We start from the raw sequence: 27,215 nt of genomic DNA on the forward strand, positions 1-27,215 counted from the left end.
CTACTACCATGACTGGCTGGTGAACACAAAAAGTCAAAAATTTCCATGTAGCTCAAAGCTATATTTTATGTGTCTCAAGAGTTTGGACTCCGACATTCAATGTGCAGCCGTGGTACGAGAACTGTCCAGTGTTTGCATGGAAAGTTGAGTGTAACTCTCTACACTCCACGAAACACGATGGGGGTGGGTGGGTATATGAAACAGTAACTCCCCTCTCGGGCTTTAACAGACAGCAAAGGGAAATAGATTAAAATGTTCTTAGAATTAAGACCCCAGTAGAAGTACAGATGATATTTTATCTTACTAATGAAAAAGACCAATTACACTATTAAGGAAAATGTTACCTTTAAAAGTATTTTATATTATATATGTTGACTAACACTTGGTAACTGAAACACTGTACTCATAAAAATCACTATTGGCAGCAGCATTCATATGATGATGAAGAAAACGGCTAATGTTAATGAGTACTTGATATAATTAGCTTTTTAGAGATGAATTCATCTGCTCTTCACAGTGACTGAGATTTATTTTACCCATTTTACAGATGAAAAAACTGAGGCACAGAGCAGCTACGCATTCTGTCCAAGGTCAAGCAGCTAGTAAGTGGCAGTTGCAGCTTTCAAATCCAGGAAAATCTGACTCTAGAACTCTTGCCCCTACCCAATGTGTATAAGTGTCTCTAGATACACAGGGTCTTCCCAGCAGGAAAGATCAGATTGTCCCTTAAACAACTTCAGTGATTACCTTTCAGTCTCAAAATACAAAGAAATTAATACTGCAGCGAATTCTAACAAATAATTTATAGGACTCAATCATTTTCACCATTTGATAAAAAAGTGAGGCAATCAGGTGTTGTTTTAAAGAAGTCACACCTATGGATAGGACTAGACATTTCACATGTTTGCATTTACTGACTTTAAGAGATTAGTTTACAACATAGTTTCTACCCACTTGGACTCACTGACTACACTGATATCGGTGTAAAAATGTTTCCTGTCTCCAACCTTCATCCCTAGGGTAGTGAAGTACAAAGGATAGCTGAGCCAGGAAGACCGGCACCTCCATCAGGAGCCAAAGGGCCCGCTCGCTCCAGCAACCCATGCTCACAGGTGTATGTGAGATATTTCATCCTGAAATCTGGCTTATGCTTAGCTGTGAATCAGTCCAAGTAAAAACATAACCTTGTAGCCACCATTTTTTATTTAAAATGTAAGAAATATCACTGCAGACCCATTTCGGTGTCACAATCTTCCATTTCGTGGTCATGTTTAGAGCTACCATTTAGGAAACCATTGGATGAAGTTTCTCCAACTCCATTGGAGTAGTGATCTGTTTCCATGTCTACATCATTACTGAAAATGAAGAAAACAAACTTCATTTTAGAAATTAGTTTAAGGTACGTTATTACTACATAACTTAGCCTGTAAGAGGCTAATTTTCATAAGGCAATCGCAATCTGCAAATGAGGGAAATGAGGTTAAATTTCACACATATCAAACTACACCCATGATGACTGACCTTTAACAAATCTGCGCTCCTGGAGGTAACGGGGCAGAGGCACATGCACAAGTGCAAAGGTTCTTGTGCTTAGCATTGGTATGAGAAAGCCATGCTTTGGCATAATACGTAGTTTTCAAACTTTCAATCTATACTACACTATACAAGTCTATACTTTATCGTTGTGCTTGAATCTTTCTGAGACAACCCTCTCCACTGCCCGCAAGAATCATTTCCAGCATTTAATGGAGAAACTTTGCCCTCCAAACTGATAAACCTGACTCAAAGAGCCCAGTGTTCTTCCTTGTCCTCAATATTCGGTATGTTTCTAGACTTTTTACAAGCTTCTGGACTTTTCTATATCTACATTACTAAAATTTTCCTTTTGTTACCCTTCCATGCTATTTAAGACTATGCTGTTTCAAAAGTAACTAATAGGAAAACAAACCAAACAAAATCTCCAGCTTCGTAGGGTCTAGGCAGCACAGCTACTGTCCGGGCTGTCTTGTTGGCTAGTGGCCCAGGCCTTGACCTTACCATGCCCCTGGCCCCACCTCCTAAATACGAGAGATCACAGGTGTGCGCCACCACTTACCCACTCAACACTTTTAAACAGCACCCAAATGTGTTCTGAACAGGCCCCATCCTTGCTCACCCTGCACTGTGTCAAAACAAAAGCCAAACCCTAGTACAGATCACCCACTCCTCACAGCTGAATAGGGCTGCACATGTGCACATCATACCTAACACCTCTCCCACCCCTCCCCCTGTGCAACAAATCTATAAGGTAAAGAAAGACCAGTCAGAGTGAGGCAAAGGACTCAGAACTACACAACAGACTGATTCAATAAGAAAAAGTCTGTTTATTAGAAAAATATCCTAAGTAGGAAAACAAATTTTAAACTTTAAAATCCTTACTGTCGTGGTTTTTTAACAACCCGACTTGGTATTTAAGGGGCATGTTTATCTACTCATCCACTCACACGCATTTGAGAGAGCCTTGGTGAACACTAAGGACACACAGCTCTCCAAGACTAAATGGCCTGTGCTTAGCTAGTCTGCGTATCCAGTGGTGTCCATCAGTGTTGTGAAAAAGGTCAATCAAAAGGAGTGGTACAACATTCGGTGGGAGGGCACATGGCCGGGAAAATGAGAGAACAACTAGGTAACTGACACCTACAAGAGGTGACACCTGGACCTGGGTCTTAAGGGCAGAACAGGAGTGAATAGAGCGCTTCAGACAATGGGAGAGAAGCACAAGTTCCTAAGTCAGAAATCCTGGTAAGAACTTTCAGCTCTGCAACTTACTGCCTAATTAGTGACCTTCAGAAACAGCATTTACTTTCTGATATTCAGGTAGACATCTGTAAAACGGTTTAAAGCATTAACGCCATCTTTATCAACTTCACAATATTAGTGCAAAAAGACTACCCAAGTACAAATGCTTCTTACTAACTAGCAGTTCTAGGAGTAGCTGCTAAGTTTACTGCCTTTCCTTCTTTACTGCACCGGAGGACAGGACGTTTCATCACAACCCTGTGGCTAAGCAAGAACGCAGGTACTAACTGGTCTGCTGAGCAACCTCCTGTCAAAGGACAGCGTCGAAGAGAAAATGTCACAGACTAACAGAAAGCTATCACGGAACAAAGGCAGGCAGAACCGTCAACAATCAAAATGCCAACTCTGAAGTCCTAATTACCATTTGGGTTTTGCATCCAGAATTTGTCTATTTTTATTCTAAGAGGTCACTGACTGTCAGAAAGCGCCCACCCTTTACAGCAGTTCTCTCCTACGCTCTCAGGGTTTTGTGCCCTGCCCCATGATCCTGTACCTTTTACCCTTACAATTTTTGTCACATGTAATAGATAACCCTAGAAACTTCAGTCTCTTTCCAAAATTTCAAATATAAATTTAAAAACTATATTTGTATTTAAAATATTATTTGCTATGAGATTCCATGCTACCAGTTGGTTCTCTTTCAGTAAGAAACTCAGAACACTGCTCTAGTTACAGGAAAGGCTACATCACTGGGCAGGCTGAATGCTTATAAATTTGCTCTTTAATGCTTGTATTCAAGTGATTACACTGCATGGTTTTTAAGAACCCATTAATGTTAAATCTGAGTGTGTAGAGGCACATAGTATGTTCATTAAGATATATCTTCTGTTTGTTTGTTTTTCGAGACAGAGTCTCTGTACTTAGCCTTGGCTCTCCTGGAACTTACTCTGTAGAACAGAGCTCTACCCACAAGGACGTTAAAAGCCTATAGGAAACAGAGTCCCTACCCTTTTACTTTCTGGGAGCCCAGAGCTGCAGACCTTAGTATGGACTACAGACGTTCTTCAGACACTATCAGTAAAGATGCCATCAATGCCATGGCCATTCCTAGTAATACAGAAGTTAGGGAAGTCACTTATTACCTGGTGAAGTTATTAACTTGCTGTGATCTTGACACATTGATACTGTTTAGTTCCGGTACATTCAAACTGGATAACTGGTGTTTACTATGGCAATATGATTGATGTGCTTTATTTGATATTACACCATTGCTACAACTTTCAAAACCTGAGAAGAAAACAGAAGAAAAGGTACAACAGAGAAACAAACAACAAATCGATTAGGTTGTAAAAAATACTTTTATATATAACAATCTTAGAATATAGAAAAGCCAATGGGGTATTTAAATAGAGATTATTTTTAAAGCTTGATAATATCATTATAAAATAGTATTTCCTCTGAGTTTAATTACAGATCTCGCTTAATCCACACAATCACTAGTGTTTATAATAAGGACAGATTATAAGAACTGGGTTAATGATTTCACGGCAGTGCTAACATCATCGAACACTCTTACAAATGCCTAGATGGTCCAGCTTATCTAGGCACTGTGGGATAGCCTAAGCCTCCTGGGCTATAAATCTGGCCAGCATGTTACTATACCATATATATGCTATAAGAAATCATAATATAGGGCTGGAGAGATGGCTCAGCAGTCTAGGGCTCTAGCTGCTCTTGCAGAAAGCCTGGGCTCAATTTCCACTACCCACATGGTGCCACACGATCATCTGATAACTTCAATTCCAGGGGATCCAACACCTTCTCTGGCCTCCCCTGGCAATGTACACATATGGTACAACAACCATACATATATGCAGGCAAAATATCCACACATTAAAATGAAAATATTTTTCTCTAAAGAAAGAATTCTGAATGCAATGGTACATATTTACATACTTTAATATAAAAAAGATTACAATAAAAAATACCATGTGATTTTGTGTTTTTCTGCTCCATCAAGATGCATGAGGCCACTCTGTATAGTTTGTCACTAACAGCAATGTCATTATGTGGCATGTTATAATCATCACCTTTTATCTATGAATATACCAACTGTACGATATTCAAGAGTGGTGTCATCCCGAGGATACTATCATGCAAGCCTTGTTATCATCATACGGGACAGTGACTCAATAAGCCTGGGAAAGCAGTGCAGCCTAACTGTAGGGAAGAAGAGAGGTGGCACTGATGGGAAGAGGGGAGTACCTGCTCTGCTCCACAGACTAAATACAGGCTTGGCAGGCTCCTGAGCTGGGAGGATGGCAGATGAACAGGAAAGAAACTGGAGAAGCAGAAAGTAGACAAACAAAAGAAAGAGTTCTTTTTCTAAACAATTATGTATGTGTATGGCTTTGGGGATGAGCAGAGTCCTTACACGGAATCAGTGGATGCTACTGACAAGCTTGTTGGGAGTTCATCACTGAGAATCACCCACAAGACAATGCCAACTGGAGGACAAATCCAAGTCCAAATTGTTTGTCTTAAAAGGACCCAAGGAAGCTTACTAGAGCTGCAGACTTAAATGGATAAAGAATTCAAAAGGGCTGGAAACGCTTTAAGGTCAAGATCTTGACACCATTAATAGTTTCCGAAATTATGATATTTTCTGTGGAAGCTGTAAATTATAACTGTTTTCCACAGTAGTCCTGATAGGCATGCAATGAAAAAAGGTCTTCAGTGTTAGATTCCTAATCCAAGCTTTTAACACCCTGCCTTCTCTGGCCATATTTGAATTGCTTTCTGGAGTTGAATGACCAAACTCAGGAAGTACGGCAGAGCATGCGGTCCCACATGTAGAAGGAAGCGGGACTTATGCTTTAGGCAGATCTGTGCATTGCAAGTTATGTCTATAGGTGCTTACTTGTGAACTCTAAGTGTCCTTTTTGACTATCAAAGTTGAGACTTGTACTCTATGTAGTTGAAGGTTTTAGACAACAGTGGCTTGAGAGGTTGTTAAATAGAGTGACTAATTCCTTTCTTAAGGAACCAAATTTTGGTTAGAGTGTTTATCTGTACTAATAGATCCTTTGCTTTAATATTCTTTTCAGGAGAGCAGTGTTCTGTCTTTGTAAAGAACTAAAAGTTTTATGCTAAGACTTCTGTGTTGAGGAGCCTTTTGATTTAAAATCTTCTTGTGCTTACAACATATTTGTTAAGCTTTAATTTCCTTCATGAAATTAAAGCTTTTGAAAGAAAATGCTTCCAGTAGCAAGAATAACAGCACCAATATTTGGGGTAGTGTTTTACTGACATAACTGTAAGTACTTTCGTTGTGGAAATGTATACCTAAATAAAACTGTATGTGGCTATTCACAGCACTCTTGTAGTTCAAGATATGCAGACTGTGTGTGTGTTTAGCTTTCTACACTAAATGATATTACACATAGCTCATAAGTAAGGGTTAAAATGCATTTAAAGAGGTCAAACTTTTGGGGTTGGGGATTTAGCTCAGTGGTAGAGCGCTTGCCTAGGAAGCACAAGGCCCTGGGTTCGGTCCCCAGCTCTGAAAAAAAAGAAAAAGGGGGGAAAAAAAAAAAGAGGTCAAACTTTGTAAAACTTGGTGGTACTTCTTAACATCTCTGAATCAGTACCTGGGTAATACTACTTGTTTAATCCACTGACTCAAGAATAAAGAATGAAAAATCAAACAACAAAAATAAAGTTAAATACATAGAGCTAAGAGTTCATGTTGGGGTTGGGGATCAGTGGTAGAGTGCTTGCCTAGCAAGCACAAGGCCCTGAGTTCAGGTCCCCAGCTCGAAAAAAAAAAAAAAAAAAAGAGTTCATGTTGGGAAAGAATTCAAGATATTCAAAAAGCAAAAAGCCAACAAAGGAAATTTTAATTACGAGAACACCAAGGGCCAGAGTGAGTATTCAGCAGGCTGAAAAGGAGACAGAGAAGGAAATGAACTTGTAAAAAACAGGTTAGGAATGAGTCAAGAGAGACAGGAAGCCCAGCTAGGTTTGGTAATAGGTGGGACAGCATAGCCAGATCACATTTAAATCCATATTTTTTAAAATCCATAATTACTTTCTCACTATTGTCAATGGTTTTAGTGACAACTTATTTTGAATGATGACATGTATTTGTGGAGATCTATTAACAGTCTCAATTTTCTATGACACTTCTTGGTGTTAGTGTCCTGTCCACATTCTCTCATGTGAAACATGACATTGTACACACACAACTGGACAACGTACAAAAATGTTTAGATTAAAAAGTTTTTAACTCAAAATTACATAAACAATAAAAAAACTGAAAAGCTGTCATCTCACCAGGAAAATGAGCAGTACTGCCTTTGCCTGGCGCTAGGCTGTGGATACTCATTCCGTGACTGGGACTCATGCTTGGACTACTAAAGGGCCGAGGACTGACGGGATAACTGTCTTGAGATTTTGGACTTCGGCCTCCCAAACACCGCACTTCACTATCTGTACCATTCACCATTTCTATAAATTGACGTACTCTGAAAGAAAAAAAGAAAGTTTACTTAGGGATAAACATTACATCTGTATGTAGCTACATTAAACTAGGCCAATTCTTAAAACTTAAAGTCAGTATTTTACTTGGTATCACATCAAGTGAGCAGGTAAGCAAGGTTTGGCACACATGGACCTGCACAGCCTTCTCCTGGCCCTTCCTTACCCAGCCTAGGCCGCATTCCAAACTCCCAGCCAAAATGGACCTCAGTTGACTTTGTACTGCTTAGAGGATTGAAATCCTCAGCTCAGTAGCATCCCAACTTCCTTTTTGTTTTCTGATACTGGGTCTCACTTTGCAGCCCTGGCTGGCTCTGAAATCTCAGGGACCCACCCCTCTGTCTTATGAATGGTGGATTGATTAAAGGCATTCTTTTTAAACAATGAAGATTTGGTTTTTAATGTCAAATTAGGATATCTAGAAACCTAAAATGCAGAAAATAAGTGTCAACGGTGAATGTGGAAAGACTGGAAACCTTCTACTATTCAGGAAGTAAATCAGAGGACACAGTACACAGGAGAACAGTACACAGGGTCCTCAAATGAGCCAGCAATTCTACTTCTAGGTAAATAATCACAGAATTGAAAGCTATGACTTAAGCAGATGCTTGTACAAAGCAGAATTATTCACAGTAGAAGAGACAGACAGAAGCAACTCCATCAACAGACAGAAGGACAGAAGACTATAAACAACACACACTACTTACACAGGATGGGATGATCTTCAGCCTTCAAAATTAAGGAAAACTCTGACAGATGCTACAGTACAGATGAAACTTACGGACAGTTTGCTAAATGACTAAGTCAGTCACAAAAATCAACAGATACTGAGGGCTCTGGGCAAGTGAACAGGGAGAAGCTAGTGTGTCATGGGCAGTCTAAGACAGACAAGCCCCACTGATGCACAAACACGCAAGTGTACCTGAATGTCTGAGAATGGGTAGACTGTATTTAGTTTACATGACTTTCAATATATCCAGGAGAGTTAATTTTAGGCGTCTCTTTCAAGAGGAAATTGAGATTACTGCTTTCTAAAGAAGACATTCGCACTAAGTGAGACATTCACGTTTTAGGAAAGATGGAATGATAAAATCACACACAGGCACCGTGTGCAGAGGCCCTAACACACAGCACCCTGTCTGTTCACACACGCTAGCATCTGCTCTGCTGCTCTGCCACACATCCTTGCTCACATGTTCCTAAAAACATCATTTACATGTGCTGTGTTATCTTATATGTAAATACCTGAAGCAAGGCAAAGCACAATCAGAACTACCGACTTTGAAGATAATTTTAATTAAGATGTATAACACAAGGGGACGGGAGGAAAGGATGTATAACACATAAAACGACATTTATAAAACTTACTTTAATGTGAAAAGGAGATTGGGATTTCTTTCAAGTAAACTTGGGTATAACTGTTGTGTTGTTTCAATGGCTTCTCCCATTCGTCCTGCTAACACCAACTTCTGAATTCCTATTCAGAAAAAAAAAAGCAAAAATGTTAACCTCTAAAAAGCAGAGACATCCTTAAACCTCTCCAGAAAACAAGCGACAGTGAAAACCTCTAAGTAATTATTGTTAAACTCTCTTTTTCTAAAATTTTTAAGTTTAGATTAGGAAATTCAAGAAAAAAATTTAGAAAGCACAAGTTATTTCAGAGATTACTTTAAAATATCATGAATAAATATGTAAATATTATAGGGAAAACATCCATTGACCAGAATTATCTTTTTGAACAGTACGATTTGGAAGACTATACTTCTAAGAAACAGCACTTAGATGTCTTATTGGACCTTCTGACCCGGGACTAGAGCAGCAGCCTCTGAAAGGGTTGGAGCTTTGTCAGACCAACTCTGAGTAAGTGACCTGCTCTGCTAAGGGACAACCTGCTGTGTGTGCTACAGCAGGCTGGCCTTCTCACCTAGGAGAAGATTCGCTCACCCAGCATACTGTTGCCAGTCTGCTGTTCCATCATTCCACCCTGCCCAGCAGGTGGGATCTACCATGTCTAACTTACGTCGGGTGTCAGGCTGCCGTGCTGATGAAAACAGCACCAGCCACGTGGCCCTATGCAGTAGTGTATTTCATGACCAACACCACCTTACATTTAGGTAGCAAATTAGAAGATATTTAAATTTCTCTCAAAGAAAATACTTATTTCATATACTATCTCCACTACCTCATCAAGACCGGTACCAAAACAACAAAGGGAACCTTTCTTTGTACCAAGGGCTTCTTATCTCGTACAGCTTCAGGCCTTCCTGCCCTACCAGGTGCTGACACCAAACCCAGAGCCTGAGGCTCATTAAACAACCTCAATCCCAACCCACAGGAGAGCACGTCTAGTTTTGTTTTTGTTTTTTTAATGGAGACAAAATAAAAGCATTTCTTTTTAATGTTCTCAGATGTATTTCTACATTTAGAACTCCAGTGTGAATTTGTTAAACAAATTTTCCAAATGGTCATGAGTGTGACATGAGGATGAGAAGCTCAAGGTCAAGCCTGGGCTACATGAGACCCTGCTTCAAACAGAAGAGCTTCCTCCCTGCCACAAACAAAGACACACACACAAAAACAAACAACTCAAAAAGTCAATGCAAATAAACTTGGAGGTATCCACTTTAAAGGGATACATTGGGGAAATGGTCAATAAAAAATAATTTTCTAAAAGTTAAAGCAACCAAACTTATTATTTAAAAACAAGTATTTGCTGTGTACCACAGTATTCTTACTTTGTCTATTCTTAATGGAAGCTAATTCTTCTAGAACAGTCTGGTCTGTAGATCTGGCAAAGGCCTCTGCTGTGGCACAGTACCCATGGTGGACTAAGTAAGATGAAACCATTCTTAAAACAAAAAGAAGAAACACATCTTTTAGTCAGGAGAACACATGCTTCAGATACAGTTTTTGTTAACAAAGTACGACTTGGTGCTACAGAATCAATCTATCTCCTTGAAGCCAGGCACTTCCAGCTTCAATTTTAAAATAAGTTGAAAGTACATTTTGCTCTAGTTATGAATAGTCCAAAAGATAATTTAAAATAAGACGAAAGGCATTAAAATCGTCTTTTTAAATGTAACTCTTGGATCCCTAGTACCCAAGTTCTTTAGCCATGTTCCCATTATTCAATCCTGCTAACCAAAAATTCTATCTCACCTTTGTTATAGACATCCAATAACATAGTAGTTTGGTGTAAAATACCCGACTGTGAGAGAACTGATTAATATTTGGTGTTCTGCAGTTCCAATTATTTCTGTGCTCATCTGTCAAATAAGATGAGATCTCACAAGTGTGAGGAGAGACACTGATGTTAGCCCACAACAGAATCCACAAGGGAACAGTTAAACAATGTAGAACCAGTCTTGCACCAATTTGATGTTTTTGGACAGAAAATTAATTGTGCAAGACTTAAAGACAGTGATACATTTCTAAGACATTCAACTCTGTCAGACTATACATCTGTCAAAAGTCTAGACTGCTTAGATCCCACTAGTACTAAGTGACAGTTGTTAAAGACGGATGTAGATTGCATATATACAAAAATTTAGTACCATTAAATTAAACCATTCTGATTGTATTTTAAAAGCCACTAACTTTAAAATATAGTTAGCAAAACTGGTAATCCAACATTAATAAAAAACCTGTTACCTTCAACCACTATCTTCCCTAAACAATACACAGAAAGGTTTTCGTAAAATTTTAAATTGAAGAACCTTTAAAGCAATTATAAAGATACTTTCACAACCATGGCAGCACACTGATGATATATTTGAAGATGTTGGCTATTTTCCTGGCCTAGATTGTATAATCAGAATGTTTAATTTAATGTTACTTAATTTTTGTATATATGCAATCTACATCATCCGTCTTTAACAACTGTCACTTAGTACCAGTGGGATCTAGGCAGTCTCTAGACTTTTGACAGATGTACAGTCTGACAGAGTTGAATGTCAAAGGAATTCAGTTTTCCTGCTGCTCCTTATGAGTCTATGAAATAAAACAAACAAAGCCACTGCAAAGCTCTGCCTCAGACGGAACACTTACTTTCTTCTCTGCTGCTGGCCATCATCCATTACTACTAATGAATTCAAAGTATTTACGCTGCCCTTGGGCTAACTCCACAGCCACTGCTCCTTGATCTTCATTCCCTTTATCTTATCCTAAGTGTCTAATGGTAACTTTTATAAGAAATAGCATTAAAAATAGTTACTAAGGCTTTTTTATTTCTAAAATTAATTTACTTATTTGCTTACTGTGAGTTTGCATACACACACAATGGCACACACATGGAGGTCAGAGGACAACTTTGTAGGGGCTTTTTCTCTCCTTCCAGTATGTGGGTCCCAGGAATAGAAAAAACTTGGCAGCAAGCCATCTTTCTGCCATCTTGGTGGTGCTATCTTTCCTGCCCAAGTGTTTAAATTTTAATTTCTGAAGTTTTTTGGGTAGAGGCCTATGGGTAGATTCCTGGATAGGAAGTTTCCCTGAATTGAAATGCTAAATACAAAGTAAAGAAGGGGTTCATTCCAATCATTAGAGTCACCCCGCTAATACCCTGCTAACAGAGAGAGCACCCTACACCCTCAGCCCTGGAACACGCTGTGTGCCCATTCTGGCTGTACTCATACTCCTCCACATTGAGAGTAAGCATTGGACCACCATCTTTTCCCTCCATGTGGATCAGAACTATAGCTGATGAAGATGCTCTAGGTCATGCTCCTAAATCACAGAACCCAACAGATGGTCTAGGTCACCCTCTAAACTCATCTTTCTCTGTCAACATTTTTAGAAGTTTGACTGCACAACGGGCAGACTTCAATGAGTCATGTTACTACCGGTAAAAGTGAATTAAGCTACTTTATGTTCGAGTTAACTTTACTACCTCCATCGAGTTAGGTCACACAAACGCAATTCTAAGTGTGCTTAAATCAACGCTACTTTACTCCAACTGGTGAATTACTTTTTGAGATTAAAATATAATCACTAGTGCACACAAATGATTAGGATTTAAACTAGACTTCTGCATATACATTTGAATACAAAGCTAATAGTTTGCCTATAAACATTCAGTGTTTGAATCTGTACACTCAAAAATTCCTTGCTCTTACTTTTGGATCATGGTCTGCCATTCTCCTTCTCGATCCCCGATAGGAAAGCGGTCTATCTGGGCCTGTATTTTGGTTCTCCATTCTCGCATGTAGTCTTCTATATCAAACACAAAAGGATGTTGCCCAAAGTTGGCATCAACCACTTCTCCAGGCGTCTGAAGCCCCACAGTAGGATACAAATTTGGCTGTAAGACAACATATTTCTTTAAATATCTACTGATGGTACACTAAAGACTTCATTACCTTCGCAGTGCAAGAATAGAAGCATAAATTTATATGAGTATATTAAAATCTCAATCTAAATATGAGTGGAGGACAACTAAAACAAAACACGTTACATGTTGGATGAAAAAAATGTTATTTTCTTCTAACCATCAAGAAAATGTAAACAACTAAGATTTTTTTCACCCACTTGGATAATTCTGGACCCTGCTGCATAATCTATGTGGCACTGTATTTCTTTTCTTTTTCTTTTCTTTCTTTTTCAGAGCTAGGGACCGAACCCAGGGCCTTGTGCCTAGCAAGCACTCTACGACTGAGCTAAATCCCCGTGGCACCATGGAAATCTAACCCATGCTCTTCAGATTATCAGAACACTTATAAAGCTTTATAAGTAATTATCAGCCTCTATATAAGCTATAGATCTAAAAATTGTCCATTATACTAGTTCACAGAAAGTACCAGTTAAAATTTACTACAATCACTACCAGACCACTTATAGGGCCTGCCTTTACAAAGACAGTGACAAGACTTGCTTTAAGCAAGACAGCGCTGCCATAAAGTCAGTCCCCCCCGCCCACATCTCTCTCCTTCCCCCCTCCCCTCCCTCCCCCCTCTCCCAAAATACGGAACAGTTCACGAATCTGCACATCATCTTTGCCCAGGAGCCATGCTAATCTTCTCTGTATCATCCCAATTTTGGTGCATGTGCAGCCGAGTGAGCACACTTTAGGGCTTTTTAATGCAAAACTAAAACCTCAAATGTATAATTTCAAAGAAAGACACAAGTCTGAATATTCAAACTGAAATGCATTCAAATATACTCTAAGATACTATCGTGGAAAAAAAAAACATCAAATGTAAAAAGAAGTTATCTTCAAATACACACAGCCAAAATGCCAGATTCCTTCTTTTGCTGTTACTGACTATTGCAACTAAAGAGATCATGTACTGCGTGTTCACTAAATGCCAGTTTCACTCCTTAAAGTCACCTGTGAGGTGTTTGCTGCCATTACACAGATGCACAAACTGAGAACCAGAGGTTAAATAACTTGTGCAGAGTTGTTCTACTACAAACAAGCAAACATAGAAAACAGGCTACCAAGACTAGAACACGTTTCATCTTTATTCCCAGGATGCCAAACCATCCCACACTTTACTGTTTGGGCTTGTGTCTTGTTTCTTTGTTTTTATTTGTAGCTATTACAAGTATCTTCACTACAAAACAAAGTAAAGATAGATATTTTGTAAGCAGACTGAGGGTGTATTTAAAAATAACTTCAATAAGCAACACAAATCAGAAACAAAGTAATATGCCAAAATAAGTACAAAGTTTTATTAGATTATAGATATCTGTTAAGATAAGACAAAGTATTGATTCTTTGTGGTGGGGAGACTATGGTTATGTATTTTATACTTTACTACGACAAGTCTTAGGGTGGCCCTGAACTCAGCCTCCCAAGTGGGATACAGGTGGGATTCATCGTGCCCAGATTTAACTCTTCATAATCAGCAGAACTAACACACTGAAAAACTTAAGCCCAAAGCAGGTCAGACACTTAGTACAGTCTTCTCATTTCAACAGTTAGAAAACTTGAGACGAGACCCAACCCAAAAGCACACAGCTTGTTAATGGCATTGTGTAAAAAAAGAAAAGAAAAAAGAAATTTCTTCTAGCATGACAAACTTTTCATCGAAATCCATCACAGAATTATTAGATATTTTTAAAGCAAAAATACAAGGAACCAAAGATATCAACAAAGAGGCAAGACAATTCTGTAATTTTAGGACAAAATCCATAAACTTAAGGAGGCATGGTTTGCCATGCACTTATATACATTTAGAATATAGATAGGAAATTTCTTTTTTGAAAAGTTACTATTATCCCACCAGGCAGTGGTGACAAACACCTTTAATCCCAGCAGGCAGCTCTCTGTGAATTCTAGGTCAGCATGCTCTACAGAGAGTTCTAGGACAGCCAGGGCTACACAAAGAGAAACCCTGTCTTAAACATCTTATTCCTACTAATGTACACATTCAAGTGAATATTTAACAATTTAAGTTTAAGTCTATCATAAATATTTCTTCTAAACAGCAACAGCAAGACAACAGCAATAACAAAAAGCAAGAGCAAATGACCTATTTGTGGCAACCAGATTTTCAGTCAGCACTGGAAAGTAGCATTGTTTTAAATGGACGGGGGCTATAGAGATGGCTGTGCAGTTAAAGCACTTGTTGCTTCTACAAAGGACCCAAGTTTAGTTCCCAGCACCCACATGGCAGTTCACAACTGTCTATAACTCCAGTTCCAGGGGATCCTATGCCTTTGCAGCCTCTGCTGGCCCCAAACACGCATGTGGTTTGCAGATACGCATGCAAGCAGAACACGACTATACATAAAATTAAAAACAAATCTTAAAGGAGAATAGCTAATAACAACAAAAGCAATGTGTACCCAATTTCAAACTGAATTGGTTTTTTAAAAGATATTTCTCAAACAAGAAAAAAAGTTTTTAAAAATATAAGCTCTAGTAGGAACCTATATAAAGCCCCAGGAGGCTGGAAAAGGATCATCATGGGTCCCAGCTGAGCTGGGTCTCAAACAGCAAGAGGACGCAAGGTTGTCAGTACTGTGTGAAGATGCTAGGACCAATGTTACAATACAGTCAAGGACAATTAAGATTTTCACAAATATACTCCCCCAGGGCTCAAAGCTCCAAATAACTCAAAAGAAGCCATAGACATATAAATATAAATATTTTCTAAGCAATCCCTTTACAGGAAAGACTAGTGTTTCCTTTTTTATTGCAGTAGAAAAGTGAAGTGCAGCGTGCGGAAGTCCTAGAAGACTTTAGAGCCCTAGAGACGCAGGCCATCAAAGGAAACCTGTAAGACCCCCACCATATTTATCTTGCTCAGTAATAACAAAGTTGCCATTGTTTCACCTTACATGGGGGTGGGGGAGGCTACCACATATCACCAAGGTGGGTCAGAAAACCACTACAAGTAGACAGAAACCAGGTATGCCTTTGCTGATAGGTCAATACTGCACTGCCAACCAATAGGCAAAGAGAACTACTACAGCACAGCCCACCCAGTGATGCAGTTTAACAGGCTCAGAGCATCAACAAGCAAAATGCCCAGCAACAAAAGCCTGTAAGAGCTACACGTGTTTCTATGAACGATCCCCCAACAGGTAAGGATGCCATCATCTTACCTGCAGGATTCACCTGCTGGGTAAGCTCAGTAGGTAAGACAGTTTCCTGAGAAAGCAGGAGAAACTGAGTTCAAGTGCCCAGAATCCGTGTGAAAGCTGGGCATGGATATATGTGTATGTGATCTCTGTGAGGGGGCAGAGATGGAGGATTTGTAGAAGTTCACTGGAAAACAGCAAGCTTCAGGCTCAGTGAGAGCAAGAGGAAGGCTCTTAACGTTTGCTTGCTGTGGTGTGCGTGCGTGAGTGTTGGTACATGCATGCATACTCTCCCACACAAAATAACTTACATGTGCATACTTTGCTACCCTGCCTGTCACCACCACAAAGCTCTAATCAAAAGCTAATTCCCTTCACTTACACACTTGTTTATTGAAGAATATGGTCACTACAGTAGTTACAGTATATATCAACTCCTTTTTCTAGAAATCATTTAATAGCATAACAATATTTTTTTTTCTTTTCTTTTTTTCGGAGCTGGGGACCGAACTCAGGGCCTTGCGCTCTACCACTGAGCTAAATCCCCAACCCCTAGCATAACAATATTGTGCTAAATGTAACTGAATTTTAAATCTAAATGATTGTTTTCTATTCACCCCCTTTTCATCACCAGTTATTTCCCTATGTCTCTACCTCCCATTTTAACCAAGGCTCTCTCTCTCCAAAGTCATCAATAGTCTTCTTCCTGTCTCTATTAGGTTCACTCCTATCAGACTTTCTCCAACCTGCTAAAACTTTCCTGTCGGTGTTACCAGGGACCTCTACTCTACCTAGTGCACGGTCAGTTTTGGGTTAGGACATGACAGGACTCATCACAGCATGGATGCAGTTGGTGATTTCTGTGGTTGCTGGAGCGGTCCCCAGTTGGTGGTATTGTTTGGAGAAGTTCAGGAAGAAGTATGTCACTGGGGACAAGCTCTGAGAGTTTGCAATCCCCATCCCTTTCAAGTTCTCTCTGCTTCATGCTTGTGGTTGAAGATGTGCTCTCTCAGCCTGTTCCTGTTGTCTGCCTGCTGCCCAGCTTCCCTGCCATGACTAAGACTCTCATCCCTTGGAACCAGAAGCCAAAACAAGAGCTTCCATATGATATCCTTGATGGTGATCTTTTATCACTTATCTTTATCTTAGCAACTGGATTTGGACCTTCAGCTGGCCTTCAGTGAGAAGGTATTAAATTGTCTTTCTAACCCACTAACTACTTCTCAATTTCTTTTTGATAGTTCCTTATTTTCTCCTAAACTTACCATGTCCTAGAAAGCTGTCTACTTCTCTTCTGTGTCAACACACTTCTGCAGTTGTCCACATGCAGTTAAAACTTGAACACCGTAACTGTCAATGGCCCCAACTTTACTGCAGATAATTCTCTTTAATTCCTCCAGTTTGCAAACCCAACTGTGTATGTGACCATACTTAACTCCTATCCTCAACTAAATTGCTTACCTTACCCCATAAAATGTTCCACCCAATCCTCTTGTGGTGTCTACCAGGAAGGCTATGGCAGAAGAATGCCTAAGCAAGAGTTTAGGGGCAGATAGATGGAGCAACATGGAGAGCTACCATCTTAAGACTTAAAAAGAAAAGTGTTGAGGTGTAGCTCGGTGATGCGCCTTTACCAACCATGCACACGAGTCTGGGGTTTGATTCTCAGATACAAAGCAATAAGCAAAGAAGACTGCTCTGCTTGTCACCAAGCACTCCCATCTCCACCATCAACTCTTCAAAGGTTCCTCAGCCTACCATCTTAAAGTAAGTCCTCTTTCTAAAAAAAAAAAAAAAGATTATTTATGTTTATGTATATGAATACAAGATTACAGAGGCCAGAAACTGGTGTCAGATCCCCTGGAGTTAAAGTTACAAGGAGTTATGAGCTGCCTAACATGAGCTCTGGGAACTAAACTCTGGTTCCCTGGAAGAACAGTGTATATTCTTAATTGATAAGCCATCTCTTTAGCCCCCAAATTCTGTCCTGGACTCTGCCTGACCACTTGTCTTCCCCTTAAATACTCCTGTCCTATATATCCACTGACCTACTTTGTCAAAGTCTCAGTTCAAGTCCCACTTTGAGCAAAGCAGACAACTTCTACAACTCTTTCTCTCCAAAGTACATAAACTTCAAAGATCATACAATGCAATGTTTTTCATGTGTTTACTCTGTAAATTTCCTTACCTTAAACACTAATCTCAAAACCCAACTCCTGAAATCTTTACTGGCTGCTAACTGGCCCAGAAGCACAGGAGCTGACAATGACAGGTGCCAATACCCCTTAGGTGAATGCACAGTTACAAGTGTGCACCCCTAGCTGAAAAGCTCGCACATATCCAGGAACCACATTTTAAAAGAACACATAGTAACAAAAGAGTGTCTGGAGCTGGGGGCATAGCTCAGTGCAAAGGAATGTCCATTGCATGGGAAGCCACAGGTCCAATCCCCAAGCAAAGCTGTGATGGTTTGCATATGCTTGGCCCAGGGAGTGGCACATTAGAAGGTGTGGCCTTGTTAGAGCAAGTGTGTCACTGTGGGGGTGGGCTTGGAGACCCTCCTCCTTGCTGCCTGGGGATGTTCAGTCTGTTCCTGACTTCCTTCAGGTGAAGACGTAGAACGTTCAGCTCCTCCTGCACTATGCCTGCCTGGATGCTGCCATGCTCCCACCTTGATAATGGACTGAACCTCTGAACCTATAAGCCAGCCCCAATTAAAGGTTGTCCTTTATAAAACTTACACTGGTCATGGTGTCTGTTCACAGCAATAAGACCCTAACTAAGACAGAAGCTTTCTGGGTATGGCTTAGGTCATCTCACTTATGCTGTGCAGCAGGATGCAGTGCATTTTGGAGCCTTATTTCTGAAGCCCCACAGGACTCGAGAAGGGGCCTCTGTTTGATGCCCAGCACACGCACTTAGAACGAGTGAGGCTGCTCCACATGTCTAGTTCTGGTTTCTTGAGCTTCTTTTAGTTAAAAATAAAAATAAATAAGATCTTTCAAAAAAATCGTGTCTTACCGGTAAGTCGGTGAAAGCAATACCTACAAGACAAAAAGAAAGGCATTAGTGGCTTTCGTCAGAGGCGGTAATAACAAAAGCTGAGTATCTAACTAAAGCAATGGGCGAGAACAGGAAAGGAAGAAAAGGAGAAAGAAAAGCCTAGTGTTGTGTGACTGCTGTCCTATAGAAGTCATCGGTCCTATTGGTCATGCACACGATTTCTGAGACACAGGCACTAACTCCTGAGTTTTAAAGCAATCTTAGAAAACCTTCAGAGCTCTATGATAACACTGACTGCAACAGTGTCGGATTCCATAGCTTCACCCAAAAGCTGTATTATCCACCTCAGCACTAAATGCTGGTCTAGATTTAGCCTTTATAAAGTTTTAGGTGTGAACCAAGCACTGTAGTGCATGCCTGTAATCCCACAGAAGACAGAGGCAAGATGATCAGTTTAAAGTCATCAGTGGCAACACTGCTTGTGATATAAGAGACTGTCTCCAAAAATCAAAAATAAAAACGATTTTAGGTAAAAGAATAGACATTTTCTATTAAAAAGAAAAGCAGAACACAAGAAAGCATTGTACTTATTTCTAAAACAACAAAACAAAACAGTTTCTTGACAGGACATAGAAATACATGCCTGTTATGCTAGCACTCAGGAAACTGAGTTACAAGGAGCTCTGTATGAGGCCAGTCTAGGCTACATGCTGAGACCTTGTCTCAAAACACAACAAATCTATTCTTTCTTGAAGAATGGAGAGTGCTCCTGAATATCCCAACAAGAATTCAACACAGCCATGTGCCAGATATACCTGGAACATCAGTAATGGCATAAGTATACAGGTATTCTTAACTAAAAAGACCACAACGAACGAGGCAAGGGTTTCTATACCATCTCAAGGCCGATGAAACTGTCCGTATACACGGCAGGAAGCATACAAACACCAGCACCTCTCTTGTTCTACAAGCATCAAGTACTACATTGTGCCACAAGAAAACTAATCTCACCTTAAGCTATCTGACTCTATTATAAAAATAAAGTTAAAAGACACGGCGGATATAAATATCAGGCTGAACAATTCAACTCTAAGCTGAACATTCAAATTCTAAAACTAATGGTACTGTTAGGGTCAAGGTCTACTACCACACATGCAATAGGCCATGTTCAAGATGCAGGCATACTAACAACAGGGCAAAATTACTTTGAGGTTGTGTGTGTCAGGCACATATGAAACTTGAGTAATTTTTTTTCTGTTTACACCTGGGTTCCATCCCAAGGCATCTCCCTACAGATACACACACACAAATATCCTGCAACCCCAAACCTTCCATGTTTCTGGTCCTAAACATTTCAGATAAGAGATATTTAACTTGTGATTTATTTTTTTAATATAAAAACAATGCTTTGTGGTTGGTAAAGCTCTGTTTTTATGACTTTTACCAATCAGTAAGCTGTGTGCATCTGTCAAAAGGAAGGCTAAGCTGGGTGCTTTGTTTTTTTCTTCCCATACAAAATATCCTCACTATAGTTAGTTTCATTCACTATAGTTAGTGGATGGGAGCCAAATATAAAAACTTATTCCAAAAATCTTAATACAAAAAATAAGAGGACATCTTAACAAAATATAACTGTATCATTTTAAAAACATTTTTAATGTAGCCTAATTATTTTTCTCAAAGATATGTGCTTATAAGTCTCTAAACTTACATTGTTTTACTAAAACTTTGTCAGTAGTTACTAAAGGTTTTGCTCTTTATCAAGAATGGTAATAAAAATTCCAGAGTAGCTCCAGAGATTAGCACTTTTGGCCGTGTGCAAATAAGCATGCAGACCTTCGCAGTTCAGGGCCACACTCAGAGCCATAAACAGATGCCTAGAAAGGAAGCTGGTAGAGTAAATGTCACTTTTCAAGTTCCTGACTTGCCAAGAAGTTTCTGAAATGTTATCTTCAAGTAACAAATGATGTCTGATTTAAAAAAAAAAAAAAAAGTTAATATCTCTCTACAGATGCCCTTGGGAAGAGGAAGGGATAGGAGCCGAGTAACATTTTATCTTCTAGATTTCTAGAGTCCAGACCAAAAGCATGAAGACCTTTCCTGTAAAGGATCAGCTAGGTAACACTTTCTGCTTTTCCGAGAAGTGTCTCTGTCACCACTAGTCAACTCGGCCATTGCCCCAGGAAAACAGTCACAGAAAACCTGTAACTGATGTAAATAAATGGGTAGGGCTGTGTTCAGTGGCCACTCTTAGGGATGCTTGGTTCACAGGGATAACCTCTGTTAACCAGGCCACCTCTGCAGCCCTGGCCCCAGCCTGAAGCGCAGACAGAGCAGAGGCGCCTGTGTCTGTGACCGCTCAGGCACCTCTCTCACTTCCTCTGAGGAGCCTGTGCGGCAGCTTTACAAACACTGTTCATAAACCTGTAAGTGGTCAGTAAGCTGCCTAAGGTCACATGGCAAAGAAGCCTTGAGTCAAACCCAGTCAAGACTGACTGCAGGGCTCCGACTAACCAGTATTATATTACCTATATGCTCAGTATTTATGAATTTATGAATACCATCAAACATTTCAAATTTACAAAAAATTAGAATGTAATTCCATCATTAGGTACCCTTTTCTTAAGCATCTTACCTTTTAAAATGGCTTTCTTATTCAATGAAAGGGTTTGATTTAAATGTTTTTGAAAATCTAATAGGAAAAAAATCACATCACCTGTGATCTTCCCATCTCCCAAAATAAAATTTCTTCTCTGAAAAGTTTAAAAAATTAGTGTTAAAAAGGCTAATCGTGGTTTTCTAAAAATGTCTTGTTTTGCATGTTTGAGCTGTCAAACCCAAAAGCAGACTTCCTTAAGTTTAAGATCTTAACATTTTAAGCAGTCAGTACAAAACTAGTATCAGTTAACTACTTTGCATATAATCTGCCTGGGGTCATTAACATGATACTTGGATCAGAATAATTTTTTTTTTTTTGCAGACCTGTAACAACTTTTAAGTCACATTAAAAGAGAAGAGTTTCAGAATTTAAAAAGGAGGGGGGAGGAGGGGGAGGAGGAGAAGAGGGAGAAAGAAAAAAGAAAGAAAGAAAGAAAAGAGAGAGAGAGAGGAGAGGAAGGAAGGAAGGAAAAGGAAAGGAAGGAAGGAAGGAAAAAAGAAAAGAAAAGAAAGATCAATCGATCGATCTAAGCAAAACTTTTAAACCGGACAGGAATGCAAAGACTTTACACATGGGCTGTGCTGCGGCACCACAGAAACTGGCTGCACAATGTAACTAAACCTTTAGAGTCGTCTTCTATGTAATGGAACACAAATGCTTGCCATTATTACATTACACAAATAAGCAGACTGTTTGCAGTCTAACTTTTAAAATGCTGTTCAAAAGTAAAGAAGTTTTGCTTCTATCCACTTGAGCCCATTAGAAATAATCTGCTATGAGCATATGATTTTTCCAATAGTAAAAACATGAGGTTTTAAAAAGCAGTAGTTTTACCATCTTCTATATTTCTTGCAATTTGAAAAGAAGAGTGGGCTAGCGAGATGGCTCAGCATTTAGGAACTCGGCCTGCTCTTCCTGAAGACCCAAGTTCAGTTCTCAGCACCCACGCTCATCAACTCACACCACAGTAACTTCGGCAGACTCTACACCTTCTGGCCTCCTCCAGCACCCAACACGCACGGCAAACATTCTCACAAACATGCCCGTGTGCACATATAAATACAGTAAAACACACTTTAAAAAGGGAAAACTACAGTAACTACTTATATGCTAACTGAGGAGCAAATGCACATTCAGCTGGAGCCTTTTATTATTCTGACAGGAGTCTTTGTTTCATTACCATCCTTAGCCCATGTGTCTTTTTATTTCTGTTATTTACTTAACTCTGTCCTGTGCCTCCAATCTGTCTTGGACACCATCCTTCAGCAACACCATCAGCAGGTCTAAGCGTTAAGTATGCCCATTCTCTTCTTTTTACTGAGCTGTCCACTTCTTTTAACTGCTCCCCCAACTATTCTTAAAACTGGGTTTTTTTTAATTGTACTAGAGAATTGAATAACTAATAAAGTTTTTTCCAAGCCAAGTTTAGCATTCCTAGCAGTAGAACAAATGGCTCTGTACTAGGTAGTACTTCTAGCACTGCTTCTGTACATCATAAGTTAGCCTTCCCTGGATACAAGTCTTTATCGCTTCCTTAATGTGGACATAGAATAAAAAAGGTGTCTACCCATTAAACAGAACCACATGACAAACAAACCCATCGTGCTTAGTAAAACAGTCACAGTATCTAGCTGTTTTGTATTCAAAACAACATCTCAGTACCTAAACTATGTCCATTCTTCGTGTAAAAGCAGGTATTGTTGATAAGATTAACACAACAGCCAATGACATCACCAGTTGTAAAAGTTGGTCCATACGGTTGTCCAGTTCCAGAAGAACAAAATGAATGTCCATCATCCCCATGGTAACCATATGAATGTTTATCCCAACCTGGAGAGACAGGTTCAGTATATTTACAATGATGAACAAGGGTCCTCAGCAGTCGGTTATTACTAACATTGTAGGATAACCCAGACAGCACAACAGATATTATAGATAAAATCTCCAAATGTCCACTCTCAACAACTAAACTATACAGTGATCTCGGCATTAAAATGCTGTCTACAACGTTAAGGAAAAGAAACTCACCACCCAGAACAGTAAAAACAAGTGCTGAAGAGAAGGGATTTCTACCAGGAACGTGAACATAAACACAGCAGTAATGACAGGGCATGTTTTTGCATGCAGTACTGCTTTAGTTAATGTAGCACAGGAAATTTGCTTTAATTTGAATAACACACACATGCTTATGTAAAATATAACTTTCAGTCACCACAAATTTCTCAAGGTGATCCATAGAAAAAAATCATGTAATCTGTAATCGTTTTATACACTCAACTACACACATTCTTATTTATAATTAAGACCTCACTTAAACTTTTCTAACTTTTATCGAAAGCGCAATGAAATCATCGAGTTACACAGGATACAATTAGACGGCAGCAGTACTGGCCTGCAATACTCCCATCTCAATGCACTTACTGTAGAGTTCTGCAGAGGTCAGTTAGCTTTTACATAAAACCTTTCTGCTACTATTGATTTTTAACATCAAGAAACAGACGCAATTCCTTCTTCTAAATGGTTCTCACACAGTGTTCCACATCACCCACACACTCCTGAGCTCATGTCTGTTATTTGTTCCTACTCTCACAAGGGCACACAATTCACATAGGTTAAAGGTCGGGATATGACGTGGCAACAGAGCCAGAGACATTAAAAGTATATAGTTAGAAAGGATGAAACATTAACAGAAAAAACAAAGCATAGGTATTATGTGATGCAAATTCTACAGAGGAACATGAAATTTAACTTACTTCCACTCAGAATTCATAATAAGCAATCAAAATTTAAAAAGCTTTTACCTTTCAACTATTTCAATTACTTAAAATTTTAAGCAGTCGTTAAGTGTCAGGCTCTAACCATACTATAATTCACTTGCAAGTGTACCTGGTAGTCTATTCATGTTCACACCTTGAGCAGAAAGACCAATTCCCATGTAGCTGTTGGAGAACAAAGGAGAGGAAATGCAGGTTATTATAGTCAGATATGGACATATCACTAACACTCTAAAACATAACTAGAACCAAGCCCAAACTGAGGCTCCTACGGTAGCCACAGAAATATTATTACAATGTATTCCATAGCAACAAAGAGCACTATAAAACAGCAGTAAGACTAGATTCATAAACAATAGTAACCAATCATAAACACATTAAAAACATTAGTGATGCCTGGAGAGCTGGCTCAGCCAAGCCTGATAACTGAGTTCAATCCTTGGCATCCACATGGTGGAAGGAGAGAATTGCCTTTCACAAGCTTTCCTCTGACTCCATACACACAGAATGCCAATACCACATTCTACATGCCAAGAAATCTGAGAGATCTCAAACTATCTCACAATATACCTTAGGGCTTTGGAAAACAGGAACAAAAAAATTATAATCAGTCAGTATAAAGAAACAAGATCAGGCAGTAATTAATGAAATAGAAACAAATAATAATACACATTATTAATGACAACCAGTTAGTTCTTTGAAAAGATTAAGAACAAACCCTTGATCAAACTAATCAAAAGAAAAAAAAGACTCAATTTTTAAAAATTAGAGATGAAAAGGAAGCCTTCACAACATAAATCATCATAGTTCAAAAAATTGCAAAGATATACCTTAAAAACACCATACACTCCACCAAATTGGAAAATCTAAGAGGAATAATGTCTACATATGTATGACCTACCAAAATTAAACCAAAAGGAGATAAATACTTCAAACAGATCTATAACAAATGGTGAGACAGAAACAACTGAGGTGAAAAAACCTTCCATGGGCAATGAGATGGCTCAGCGGGCGAAGGCGCCACGACCCACATAAGAGAGCAAAGACAACTCCCAAAATCCACGTCCAAACAGATTAACTGCTGAGTACTACAAGGATTTCAAAAGCAAACACCAAAGTTCCCCAAACTAAGGGACAGAAAAATAGCAAATTACTTTTATGAAGCTAGTATTAATTCTAATACCAGTACCAGAAAAAAAAACATTTAAAAACAAAACTATAAAACAATCTTTCTGATGGACATATGTGGTGATTTCAGTCTTCCCATCATTGTAATGTTGGCTATAGGTTTATCATACAGTGTTTATTATGTTGTTATATTCTCAGTGTCTTAAAAGAATGGCCTTCTAGGTGTATACATTTGAATACTTAGTTACTAGGGAGTGGAACTCTTTGAAAGAATTAGAAAGATTTGGAAGTAAGGCCTTGGAGGAAGTGTCACTGGGGGAGGGTATTAGACGTTTTGAAATGTCAAAAGCCTATGCTAGGCCCAGTCTCCCTCGGCCTGCACGCTTGCAGATCAGGATTAAAGTTCTCAGCTACTTCTCCAGCCCCATGTGTGCCACCAAACTCCTTGCCAATTGACCAAGCTCTGAAACTATCAACAAATGCTTTCTTTTCTAAGAGCTGCCTTGGTCTCGGTATCTCTTCACATTAAGAACAGTAACTAAGACAACAAAGATACAAAGGGGGTGGAGGTCACCAAAATATTTGCCAACTAAGTTTTTTAAAACACCAAGGAGATTACTGACCATGATCAAGTTGGCTTAATTCCAGAGACATAGGGATAGTTGGTTATAATAAACACTACAACTGGCAAATACAGAAATCACACGGCCATGCCCCCAAAATGCAGAAAAAGCCTTTGAAAATATTTCATGATAAAAGTCTTGAACATACCAGGAATATAACTCAACATAATAAATACTATGTATGATAAACTTACAGTCAACATTACACTAAATAAGAAAGACTCAAAAGCATTTCCACTAAAACCAGGAACAAGACAAGGCTCTCCTCTATTGAACTCACTCTGATTCAATATGGTACTAGAAGTCTTAGCTAAAGCAGTGAAACAAAAATTGAACAAAATGGATACAAATAGCAAAGAAGTCAATCTATCCTTATTCCTGGAGGTTATGATTTTATGTAAGAGACCCTAAAGACTCCACCAGAAATCTCTTAGAAGTGTTAAACTTTGAAAAGTGGCAATATACAAACAAAATTAATATACAAAAACCAATCACCTTTGTATATTCAAATGCTGATAAAGCTATCATGGAAATAATCCCATTCATGACTGCATATATATTCTCTCTCATTCTCTCTCTCTCTCTCTCTCTCTCTCTCTCTCTCTCTCTCTCTCTGTCTCTCTCTCTCTCTCACACACACACACACACACACACACACCCCTTGAAAAACAACTAACCAAAGTGAAAGAACTCTATAAGAAAAACTGGATATTTATTCACTCATTTACTTTTTATGTATCTCTGTTTGTGCAGGTACTTGTAACATAGTGTGCATATAGATACCAAAAGACAATAAGTAGGAGGTGCCTCTCTTTCCACCACGTGGGTCTTTGGTAATGAATGCAGTAGTCAGGTTGTCGGCAAGCACCCTTACTTGATGAACCTTTTCATCAATCTTGGAAACTTTCAAACACTCAAAACTGAAGATATGAGAAGATGAAAAGACCTTCCAAACTCATGGATTTGAAATAATCAATTCTGTAAAATGATTCCCCTAACCAAAAGTAATCTAGATACTCAATGTAAACTCCATTAAGATTTCAATGCCACTCTTTATATAGAGGTTGAAAAATCTATCCTAATTTTCATTCATAAGTTTAAAGGATCTTACTCAGGCTGGAGATGGCTCAGCAGCTAAAGAGTATCTGGAGGATCTAGGTTCAAATCCCAGCACCCATATGGCAGCTC

The 27,215-nt window shown here is 39.1% G+C and overlaps 1 protein-coding gene and 1 non-coding gene across 2 annotated transcripts in view; both read right to left on the minus strand.

Moving 5' to 3' along the window:
- Positions 1–27,215, minus strand: part of Ranbp9 (RAN binding protein 9) — a 77,715-nt gene that overhangs the window by 12,068 nt on the left and 38,432 nt on the right. Inside the window, 9 exon segments of the mRNA XM_032884826.1 lie at positions 1,234–1,355; positions 3,921–4,065; positions 7,114–7,304; positions 8,686–8,794; positions 10,053–10,165; positions 12,429–12,613; positions 18,862–18,884; positions 23,165–23,332; positions 24,389–24,441. Coding sequence (XP_032740717.1) covers positions 1,234–1,355; positions 3,921–4,065; positions 7,114–7,304; positions 8,686–8,794; positions 10,053–10,165; positions 12,429–12,613; positions 18,862–18,884; positions 23,165–23,332; positions 24,389–24,441 — 1,109 coding nt within the window.
- LOC116884117 lies at positions 13,268–13,373 on the minus strand. Its single transcript, XR_004385848.1, has one exon. It is a non-coding gene; the product is annotated as a U6 spliceosomal RNA (small nuclear RNA).

The sequence above is a fragment of the Rattus rattus genome, chromosome 14 (genome assembly GCF_011064425.1).
Source record: "Rattus rattus isolate New Zealand chromosome 14, Rrattus_CSIRO_v1, whole genome shotgun sequence".
Taxonomy (NCBI): domain Eukaryota; kingdom Metazoa; phylum Chordata; class Mammalia; order Rodentia; family Muridae; genus Rattus; species Rattus rattus.